The sequence below is a fragment of the Canis lupus genome, chromosome 8 (genome assembly GCF_048164855.1).
Source record: "Canis lupus baileyi chromosome 8, mCanLup2.hap1, whole genome shotgun sequence".
NCBI lineage: Eukaryota > Metazoa > Chordata > Mammalia > Carnivora > Canidae > Canis > Canis lupus.
The window spans coordinates 8739224-8751055 of NC_132845.1; the positions used below are offsets into that span (position 1 = coordinate 8739224).

The window sequence follows — 11832 nt, forward strand, 5'->3', positions numbered from 1 at the left end:
TGTCTGATCTTAGAGAGCTTATCTAACTAATAGATAATATTTATTAAATATTTACTACACATTATTTTTTAAATTCTCATAAGAACCCTCTAGAGGGGTACCTGGGTGGCTCAGTCGTTTAAACATCTGCCTTTGGCTCAGGTCATGATCCTCAGGGTCCTGGGATCAAACCCCACGTTGGGCTCCTACTCAACGGGGAGTCTGCTTCTCCCTCTCCCTCTGCTGCTGCCCCTGCTTGTGCTCTCTCTCTTTCTCAAATAAAATCTAAGAAAAAAAAAGGAACCCTCCAGAGGTAGTACTACTATTATACCTCTTTTATGGATAAGATAATGTTTTCTAAGTTTAGTTAGCTATACTAACTATTTAAATGCCAACTTTAAGTGCTAACCAGATATGTAGTATGAAGCCTAACACTGGCTTATCTCTACCCAGTTTTTATAGGTATGATTTATGAGATATGCATTATAATTATAGTCTGTGTATTCGATTTTTTTCCAAATTGTTATTTGGAGTAATAATTATTATAAGAAAAGAGTTTATTTAAAATAATTTATAAGGGTACTGCTTTAATATGAGTCCTTATTTGTTCTATTTTTAGACACCATTTTTCAAATTGGATTATAATCTTGTAGATATAGCCATGTCAGTTCACTGCTTAAAATTCTTAAATGATTCCACACAGCATCTACCATAAAGGTCCAGACTTTTTTTTTTTTTTTTCAGACTTTTTAGCTTAAAAGGTCATTTTAAATCTGATTTCTACCCATCAATGTTTATGCATTTCCCTAAGTTTGCTCTATTATTATCTTACATACATTTATGTCATCATCTGAGCTTTCATCTATGGAACACTGTTGCTCCTCACTCTGCCTCAAAACCTGCTACTGGTCCAATGTTTAGGTGAAGCATTCTATATACTCTCAGAAGCTAAGGGGGTTAATAAGCCGGGTACTAAAATCTCACAATTTTAGTCTCACAAAAGACTTCTGCACTTCTGTGCTAATGTTATATGTTTTATTATTACTGGTTTGCTTCTGAGTTCCTAGTGCATTCCCTGAGGTGTCTCTGTTCACAGTCCCTAAGTTCAGCATCTAGCAGGGAGGTATGGCATATATAGGCACTCAGTAAACATTTGTTGACTAACCTAATAAATGTATTTCTTATCCTAACATTATTTCTTCCAGAGAAGTAGGTAGTTGCTCTTTTTTCTGTTCTCACTCCTAAATTTCTCCCTCTTTTCTTGTCCAACTCCATCCCTGCATCCTGAATGTTATAATGGCAACCTGAAATATTCCATTTCATTTCAAGGCAATATGGAAGACATCCTTTCTTCTCTTTCCTTTTCTTTTCCTTCTTTTGTTGTATTTTGATCATGCATGTCCTAAAGGAATTTTTTAATAGGGAAAAAGTCTTATAGTTATTGATATTTTTTTGGAGGTCAAAATTTTACCTTAGTGGTTTCATCGTTCACACCCAGTTTTTTTGTGGTTGTTGTTTGAAGTTCTGAAGTTTGTTAATTTTACTTGGTCTATTTCAGGCATTGTGTGGCTGCTCAGTTAATGTGCCAACAATGGATGGAAGAACCATACCTATGTCAATAAATGATATTGTGAAACCTGGAATGAGGAGAAGAATTATTGGATATGGGCTGCCATTTCCAAAAAATCCTGACCAGCGTGGTGACCTACTTATAGAATTTGATGTGTCCTTCCCAGATACTATATCCTCATCATCCAAAGAAGTACTTAGGAAACATCTTCCTGCCTCATAGAATGAAAAACTTTGTTACCCATATTTTGATAAGGCACTGAAAATATAAAAGGACTGGCAGTTTACTGATGTAGATGTGAATTCTGTATAAAGATGTGTAAATTATTTTGAGGATTCATTAAATTGCATGAATAGAGACGGGTCAAATAAATAGGCAAAAGGGATTTTTACAGTTAGAGATGAAGAAAAAACATTCACTGTATTTTATTTCATTTCTCCCAAGTCAGAAAGTTTTAGTATTTTGCTTATGTGTAAAATTTGTTTTTGTGGAGTTAGAGGATATATTCCTAATAAAGTACTAGACTATCCAAGTACTTTATTTCTCTTATCTTTACATTGTCAGCATAATAGTTCTCATTTATAATGGAAATTTAAGTTCTTAACTAACCTACACATGTGATCTGTATTTCTAGAAAATAAAAACCCAAGTCATTTGGAAATGTGGCTAACTAGATTTAAATCTCCATCTGAAATGCTGCTATAGGGCTGGGACCCATAAAAAAATATCCTAATGCATATGTTTTACCATTTTGATTTTTAAAGTATGCTGTAGCATTTCTTGATAACACGGTTGTAATGTTCTTAAGGCAGACCTTTTCATCATAAAAAGGACATTAATGGCAAATTTATCTCCTGTGGAAATCCCAATTGCCTGAATTACTGATATTTTAGAAATAGGCTGTTTTTAAAATGCCATATGTAATTTTATGCAAGTTGACTATATATCTTGGACTTAATAAATTATAGGCACTTTTACTGTCCACTAGTTTAAAATAATTTGTTTAATAATAAATATGTTTTTAGAGGAAATATTGTTACTTGGAATTAATTTTCCAATTACACAGTCTTCTATAACTTACTCATCATATGCTATATGTATCTTATGCAATTTCCCTATAAAGAATAAACTACCATTATGGTGTTAAACCAAAATATGGGGAAAATAAACACTAACTGCTGCTTATGAATGACGCTACTACTTGTTATGCATATAAATATTTTACTTTTTCATATGTATAGATTGCATTTCTTAGGTGTTTTAATTTTTTAAATATATTTACATTTAAAAAATTATTTTGTTTTCTTTTTTTTTTTTTTTTTTTAACCATAGTAAGAGTAATGTCTTGAAACAAAGTTTTTGGTTCAAAAGTAGCTTTCAGGAAGATTAATCTATGTACAAGGTATACATGGATCCTATCACTGTTTAGCAGAGTACAAGTGTTCTTTTAGAAATTCAGTGAATAAGTTGCAATCACTACATACTTTATCACTTACTGCATTGTAATTGACGTGCTGTAAAGCTTACCCTTCTAAAAGAACATAGGTCATGGGGTGCCTGGGTGGCTCACTTGGTTAAGCATCTGCCTTCAGCTCAGGTTATGATCCCAGGGTCCTGGGATTGAGCCTGGCATCAGGCTTCCTGCTCGGCGAGGAGTCTGCTTTTCCCTCTCTCTCTGTGATCTCTCTCGCTCTCACTCTCTCTCAAATAAATAAAAATCTAAAACAAAAAAATCTATATAGTTCAGTGGTTAGTATATTCACAGAGTTGTTTAACCACTAAGTCCAGAACATTTTCATCACCTGAAAAAGAAACTCCTTATCTACTAGCACTCACTTTCTATTCTTCAGTGCCTGATGAGTACAAATTTTCCTGTCTGTACAGATTTGTCTATTCTGGGCATTTGGTACAAATAGGATCAAAGAATATGTGGCTTTTTTCACTTAGTTGCTTCAGCTTAGTGTGATGTTTTCAAGATATATCCATGTTGCATCATGTATCAGTACTTTGTCCTTTTTATGCCCAAATAATGTTCCATTTTGTGGAGATAACACATTTTGTTTATCTGTTAGCTGATGGGCATTTAGGTTATTTCCACTTTTTCGCTATTGTGAATAATGCTGCTAGGAACAGTTTTGTACGAGTTTTTGTGTACATAACTTCCATTTTCTTTGGTGTCTATCTTGCTGGGAATAATCACATGCTTTAGTTGCAGATGGAACCTGGCAGGCTCAGTTGGTAGAGTATATGAGTCTTGATCTTGGGTTTGTGAGTTTGAGTCCCATGTTGGGTATAGAGGCTACTTAAAAATAAAATCTTAAAAAAAAATGGTTGAAAGTGCCAGAGGATCAGCTAATCGTACTTACTATTCCACCTAATTCATAAATAATTGGCTCTCTGAACAACAGTTAAAACTCCTTAGGGAGGGACACCGGGTGGCTCAGTGGTTTAACATCTGCCTTTGGCTCAGGTTGTGACCCCCGGGATCCTGGGATGGAGTCCTGCTTCTGGCTCCCCACAGGAAGCCTGCTTTTCCCTCTGCCTGTGTCTCTGCCTGTCTCTCTCTGTGTCTCATGAATAAATAAATAAAATATTAAACTAAACAAAACAACCTCCTTAGGGAAGTATAAGCATCATAGAAATTTTCTCACAGGTCTAAAGAGAGAGGTGAAAAGCATGTCAGAGTGGTGGACGTGATTTCCATATTAAACCCATTGTCAGTTATTGTAATTTTCTTAATTAAGCATATTCTCTCAAATTAAAGAAAGGACTGAGAGATTAAGTAGATGGATAATCTTTGGATTAAAAAATATTTTCTTGAAAGTACAGAATTGTTGTTCTAGTAGTAAAATTAATTTTTATTGCTAGATTGAAACAGTATGCCAGCATCTTTCTTGCTTTAAAGGATACTGATAAAGCCTTAGCATATAGTTAGTGCTCACTTTTTCTTTGTTGAGTGTTGAATTAATGTAAAAGTAGAACTTAAAGTTTTCTTATTTATGTAAATTGTGAAGTACTTTTGATTTTATTTATTTTATACTTTTTATTTTCAAATGTTCTCTTCAAATTCAGCCACGTACTTGGATACCTGAAATAGTTTTTGAAATACTGTAGATGCCAGTAAGCTAATTGATAGAGATGTTTATCTTTTCTACAAGAAAAACCGGATCACTTATGCTTTATAATCAAGATGTTTTTAGGTAAGGTGTGCACTCTTCTCTTGTCCATGACCTACCAATCTTAATTGTGTTGCATAAAGCCAGTTCACACATTTAATTCATTTGCTTCTCTGCCTCTGAAAGCATCTGAGTTTGTGACCCTTTACCTTTCAGCTCATCACTCCTGCCTGTTATTAGCCTTTCTTGGAGGCAAGGAACTGAAAATATTTTGATTATTTTTAAGAAAAAAACTCTACTTTGACTAGTTATGATGAATAAAATGAAATTAATATATGATTGGATTCAGTTAAATGACTTAGAATTACTGTATCCTCATATTTCAAGGACTATTCACTTAACCTCACAGAATTAGGGTTAAACTCTACCCATAAAAAAAAAAAAAAAAAAAAAAAAAAAAAAACCATCTACCCATAATGTAATAACACAATGTTTATCCAACAACTGCCTATCTACCTGGCTTTCATATATGTATATATGAAAAAAAATATATATATATATTCCCCCTTTTATGGAGAATTATAGAAAGAAATGTGATTTGTTTTACTTTTAAATTATAGTTTAATCAATATTTATTTGAATAGACAAGTTTTAGAGGTTGAATATTTCAACCTTTTTATCATTTTTTTTCTGTGATATTTTTAATTAATAAAATTCACAGAAGTTTTGGAGCTGGAAAGAATTTTTTTTTTTTTTTGGAAGAATTTTATTAGAGATCGCACTTTCTAGATAAGGAAGTAAACCCAGAAATGCTAAGTGACTTGCCTGTAGCTAAAAAGCAAGCTTGTAAGGGAATTCTGAGATACCTTGTTTCTTATTCTCGGTAACAGTTCCTACCAATGTGATATGGTGTTGCCCGTCCTTAAATTTCCAAGGCTAGGTCAAATTCTGTTAAAATACATTTACCTCCTTCTTTGTGTAGTCTGTATAATTCAGCACATTGAAATATTTTGAGTCATTTATAAGCATGGAATATAAACCTATAATTTGATGGTGTTAATTAGAAAACTTGAAAGATTAAATAAGAAAACTTATTTTTTTAAGTAGAGAATTCAGAGCTCAGAATTGAAATGTATCCATCATTAATTTTTAAAAAAATGCATGCCAGTGTTATTCTCAAAATACTTCAAGGCCACATCTGAGCTTTTAGATAAATAATATAAATTAAACTAATATTTTTCCAGGTAAAAACATTACTATCCATTATATGTGATATTATGTCATTGTAAAGAGAGAGAGAGGGGAGAGAGGTATTGAAAGGAGGAAGAGGAAGGGAGGAAGAAAAAAACTTCATTGAGAAAAATTTGTAATGAGTACAGTATGTATAGAAGCTCTACAATCATTTGCAGATATAGTAATCCCTCCCAAACTAAACATTGATAGGTACATCTTTGTAGCTTTTAGAACTTTTTGGTTTGTATGAATGCAGTTCTTGAGCTATTCTTATAGGGAGAATGGTTTTTAATTGTTTTTTCTTATTTTAAGTAAACTCTGTGCCATACATGGGGCTCTAACTTATGACCCCAAGATCAAGAGTTGCAAGCTTTACTGACTAAGCCCAGCCAGGCCTCCTGTCTTATATAGAGATAATTTTAAAAAGAAGAAACTGGAGATTGGAGAAAAAAAAGGGAGAGGAAAGGGCAGAGGAAAGTAAGAAATTTTGGATACAGCCTTAAAGATGAGAAATAAAACCAGAAACAAAGAACTGCTTTCCTGTTTCTGTTAAAGGGATGATGCTGAGATGAATATAAAAAATTGGACAGAAAGTAGTATTAAGTCATAATAGGAGGTTCTGTATTAGAGAAGAGGTTGGGAAATACTTAATTACATTTTTAAATAAGTTAAATGTTACACAATATTTTAAACCAACTATATATTTTACATCTCTTGGACTGGGTTCAAGAGATGGGATTTAACTAAGAATCAGAAAACGTGAAAAGTATTAAACATTTAGAATGAGGTTAGGCTTCTTTTCTTCTTGTCTTCTTAATGTGCCTAGTAGGTCTAACAGAGCAAAAACAAATGTAAAATGGAAGTGGAAGATTCTGAAAGGTTTCTAATGAGCAAGGAATGGTAAACCATATATTTATTGCTCATTAAATATATAGGCTATTACTCTCTATTTTATTCATTTAAAAAAAGATTTTATTTATTTGAGAGTGTGTGTGTGCACAAGTGGGAGGAGGGGCAGAGCGAGGGAAAAGCAGACTCCCCACTGAGCACAGAGCCCAACTTGGGGTGGGATCCAAGGACTCCAAGATCATGACCTGAGCCAAAGTCAGATGCTCAACTGACTGAACGACCCAGGTGCCCTTCTCCTTATTTAAGACAATCTTAATTTTAGTGAACCTAAGAACTACCTTCTTAGGGTTGTGCGTAAAAGTATTTTTTTTCCCACAACGACTTAAATTCCTCAGCTAATCCTTTCCCTTCCACAATGGTTTCAGAAACAACCCTCTCAAGAAGGAGAAATTCTATTTTACTGTGGTTTTTATAAATTACTCTCCCTTAGTTATTAAAGCAATCATGAAAATAGGCACAGCCAACTTTAGAGGATTAATTACACAGCAGGAATTGGTTTAGGGGCACCTGGGTGACTCACTCATGAAGTGTCTGACTCTTGATCTCAGCTCAGGTCTTGATCTCAAGGTCGAGAGTTTGATCCCCAAGTTGGGGCTACTTAACAAAAAGGAATAGTTCTATATCTTTTCCAGAGTATCCAATGTGTAAGTTTTGGAGGAGACTTTTAGAAGTTGAAATTTGAACCCTGAACTGATAATGGGGCCTTAGTATTATTTAAAGATTAATTGTTGGGTTATATAAATGTATTCTCATGAAATTTGAAAAGAGTATACATAATGACCAAATGGGATTTACTCTAGATGTGCAAGGTTGGTTTAGTATTTATAATTTCTCTAATACATCATTATTCTCACTCACCTCCTTTGTAGTGTTCTTGCAAATAGTGTATTTCTATGTGTGATAGTCACAAAGTACATTACATATACCTTGTTTTATACAATTGCTTTTTAAATCAGTTAAGAAGAAGAAATCTGCATTTAGACTATCTTTTATATCTTTTATCTTTTACATAATTACCTTTGCCAGCACTCTTTGTTTGCTCTTGTGGATTTGAATTACTAACCTGGGCTACTTGCTTACAGCCTGAAGAACTTCTAACAGTATTTATTGTAAGGTGAGTCTGCTTAATGAATTCATTTGGATTTTGTTTATCTGGGAATATCTTTATTTTGCCTTCATTTTTGAAAGATAGCCTTCCTAGATTCAAGTTTCTTGGTTGCCAGATTTTTTTCTTTGAGCACTTTGAATATGTTATCCCACTGTCTCTGGCTTCATTATTTCAGGTTATAAGTTAGCCAGTTTTATTGGGGTTCCTTTGTAAATAATAATTAGTCATTTATCTCCTGCTACTTTCAAAATTATCCCCTTGTCTTTGGCTTTTAGCAATTTTTTTTTAAAGATTTTATTTATTCATAAGAGACACACAGAGAGAGAGAGAGAGGCAGAGACACAGGCAGAAGGAGAAGCAGGCTCCATGTAGGAGCCTGATGTGGGCTTTGATCCCAGGTCTCCAGGATCACGCCCTGGGCTGAAGGCGGCGCTAAAATGCTGAGCCCACACCCCAGGCTGCCCTGGCTTTTAGCATTTGTATTCTGAACTCTGAACTTACCTATATTGAGTTTGTTGATATTTAATGTTTTTCAATTAATTTGGGAAGTTTCCAGCCATTATTTCTTCAAATATTTTTTCTGCTGCTTTTTTTCTCTCTCCTCTTTCTAGTACTCCAGTTTCGCATATATTGGTATGCTTACTGGTGTTCCACTATTCTCTGAGGTTCTGTTCATTTTTCTTCATTCTTTTTCTCTCAATTCTTTGGATTTGCATAATTTCATCAATCTATCATTTCACTTATTGTCCTTTCAGCTCTAGAACTTCCCATTTGGTTCTTTCTTATAATTTCTCTTTATTGATACTCTTTATTTGATGAGACATTGTCATCATATTTTCCCTTAATCATGGTTTCCTTTTTTGTTGTTGTTCTTTGAACTTCCAAGTTTTTGTCTATTTAATCCAACATCTGGTTTCTTCAGAGGCAGTTTCTTTTGCCCTCTTTTTTCCTTGATGTGTGGGTCATACTTTCCATTTCTTTGCATGTCTTGTGATTTTGTTGTTGAGTATTACGTGTTTTAGATAATATAGCAACTCTGGGTATTAGTTCCCACCCTCCTCTAGGACTTGTTATTTACTTGTTTGGTCACTGGCTGAATTATTTCAGCGAAGTTGATTTCCTCCATAAAGTGAAGCCTCTGATGTTGCTCTTCAGAGGGCAGGCTTGGGTATGCCCACAGTACCCTGGGATAACAGTGTTTTTGGCAAGGTTCGCTCTCTTTCCCTGACCACACCCAGCTGTTAAACTACACTAATTGCTGACTGATATTCTATTGTTTTCAACAATGCCCTTGGGTCATATATTGCTCCACAAACTGATTAAATCAAAGTAGGGCTCCTTTGAAGGGATAGTTCTGAAATTTTGTTTCAGATATGTTCTGACCCCTGGAGGGCTCCTCCCATTTGTCTTTTTCCTCTTCTTTCTCTGGCAAACTGTGCTGGGGTTGGGGAAAGGGTAGGAACAATGATGCTTTTTTTGAGTGACACCTCTGGTTTAGAAGTTGAGTCCTGGAATGGAAGGAGGGCAATTTGGGAGTAGCCCCATGTCTCTTCAGTTTGTCTCTCCCAGCATGGAAACCCTGCCCCTTGAGTCAGTTTAAGGGCACTGAGGGCTCCAGTATTTTCAGTAATGCTGTCCACAAGGTAGATCCTCTGTCCCAAGAAGGGGGGCATGATGGTGGAAGAAGGGAGTCCCCCAACTCTCCTTCACATTCACTAGAATTTAGACTAGCAGCAGGTAGCTGGGGCTGGATCAGAAATGCTGAGGTCCTGCCCTTCCCAGGAAAATAATCCTTTGAGTGGATTGTAATTCTTCAGATTGGAGAAACAGGGATATCTTTGGCTGTGGCAATCTCTAGTGGAGTTTCCATCTCCCTGAGATAGAAAGGAGGATAGATTGCGTCTTGGCCAAACACCACAGATTCTCACTGTGAGAATTTAATAGATTTTATTGAATACATCCTTCTCATTTGTTGTATGCCTTTAGAATCATTTCCAGAGACTTTGAATAGGCGTTAATTTTTTTTTCATTAGTTTCACTGGGGAGTAGTCTGCATAACTTCTCATGCTGTCTCATAGTTGTGCCTCACACAGTTTAAACCTTGACAGATTAAAAAAAATTGTTTCTTGCATGGGTGATAGATATATTGCTTCTAGTATTTTTTAGTTGTTCATATTTGTGCAATTATCAAAATGCCTAAACTACTACCAATGTGTTTTAACAAATGATTTTGGAGAAAGAAGATCAATGTATCTTCATTCCTTTTTTATGAGTAATGTTTTGCTCACTCTTGAAGTATAAGCTGAAATAATTAAAGTACATAATAATACAGTACTAGAGGGTGGCCTATTTAAAATATGACCCACTTAAGATTGAAGGCAAAGTAAGATTGGAAAGAATACTACTAGGCATCAGGTTTTACCAATAACTAACATTTATGACCTTGGTCAGGTGGTTTAACTTTATTGCCTTAGCTTTTTCCTATTGGTAAAATTAAAAAGTTTAATAAGATGATCTCTAGGGACGCCTCACTGGCTCAGCTGGTAGAGCATGTGATTCTCTGAGAGTCATTAGTTCAAGTCCCATGTTGGGCATGGATCCTGCTTAAAATTTTAAAAATAAATAAAATAATAAGATGCTTTTGGGGCAGCCAGGGTGGCTCAGTCGTTTAGTGCCACCTTCAGCCCAGGGCCTGATCCTGGAGACCTGGGATCGAGTCCCACATTGGGTTCCCTGCATGGAGCCTGCTTCTCCCTCTGCCTGTGTCTCTGCCTGTCTGTCTCTCATGAATAAAAATCTTAAACAAAACAAAACAAAATGCTTTCTAAGTCTTAGGTAACTTGAAAATATTGTATTCCAAGCAAGGAATATTAAGGAACGATGACTTCTAAATTTTATTTTAAAGTTGCATATTTTTTTAAAGATTTTATTTATTTATTCATAGAGACACAGAGACACAGGCAGAGGGAGAAGCAGGCTCCATGCAGGGAGCCTGACATGGGACTCAATCCCAGGTCTCCAGGATCAGGCCCTGGGCTGAAGGTAGCACTAAACCACACTGAGCCACTCGGGCTGCCCTAAAGTTGCATATTTATGGAGAGCGCTTGATGTAATGAGCACTAGATGTTATATGAAACTGATGAATCACTAAATTCTACCTCTGAAACAAATTTAAAAAACTGCTTATTTATTTTACAGGGAGTCGAAATTTTAAAATTAGAAATACTTTTTTTTAATTTAATTTTTTTACATTATGATGTATCTATAGAAAAGAGGCTGGAAGAAAACAAACCAAAACATTTAAAAGCAATGTTCTCAAGATACTAGGGTTAAGGGTAACTATTGCTTGTATCTTCATTTTCAAATTTAGAATATTTTCTCCAAGGAGCACATACTGTATTTATAGCCATAAAGTGTTTACAGTGACCCTTGTTTAAAGTATTGTATTAATTGTGACTTAAAATTTTTTTTTAATTTTTTAAATGAAAAAATGTGTGATTTTTTTTAAATCACAGATTAAAAAAGTCATCAAAGTTGTGATTTTGATGACTGTTGTTAGATGACGACACTAGATGAGGTCTATCCTCTTGCAGATGAAACTGCCTTAAGTGATTATATCATAGATGTAATTCACTAGAATCTAGTATTTTTTTCTTTTAACTCATGGGACAGAAGTTCATTTGTATCGTTGACAACCTTAGAAGGTCCTGCAAGTTTCCTAAAAGAATAAAGTACTGGTACTAATCCTAGGACTAGTACTAGTTAGAGTGTTAGGATGGAAAAGAATAATGTATGCCCTTTATAATTTTAACAAATCACAGTATATGATGCAGAGAATTTAAATTAGGTAATTTATTGTTTCATTATGCTCAAAATTTAAACTATTTATAGGATTAATATGGTTTTAAAGAATTTCA

At 34.6% G+C, this 11832-nt stretch overlaps 1 protein-coding gene across 13 annotated transcripts in view; it reads left to right on the forward strand.

Moving 5' to 3' along the window:
* DNAJB4 (DnaJ heat shock protein family (Hsp40) member B4) overlaps positions 1 to 2844 on the forward strand; it is a 47484-nt gene extending 44640 nt beyond the window's left edge. For all 13 annotated transcript variants that reach the window (XM_072834181.1, XM_072834185.1, XM_072834178.1 and 10 more), the window contains one exon: positions 1538 to 2844. In XM_072834181.1, the coding sequence (XP_072690282.1) occupies positions 1538 to 1771 (234 nt within the window). In that variant the 3' untranslated portion in view covers positions 1772 to 2844. The remainder of the gene's footprint in view (positions 1 to 1537) is intronic.
* The last annotated feature ends 8988 nt before the right edge of the window (positions 2845 to 11832 follow it).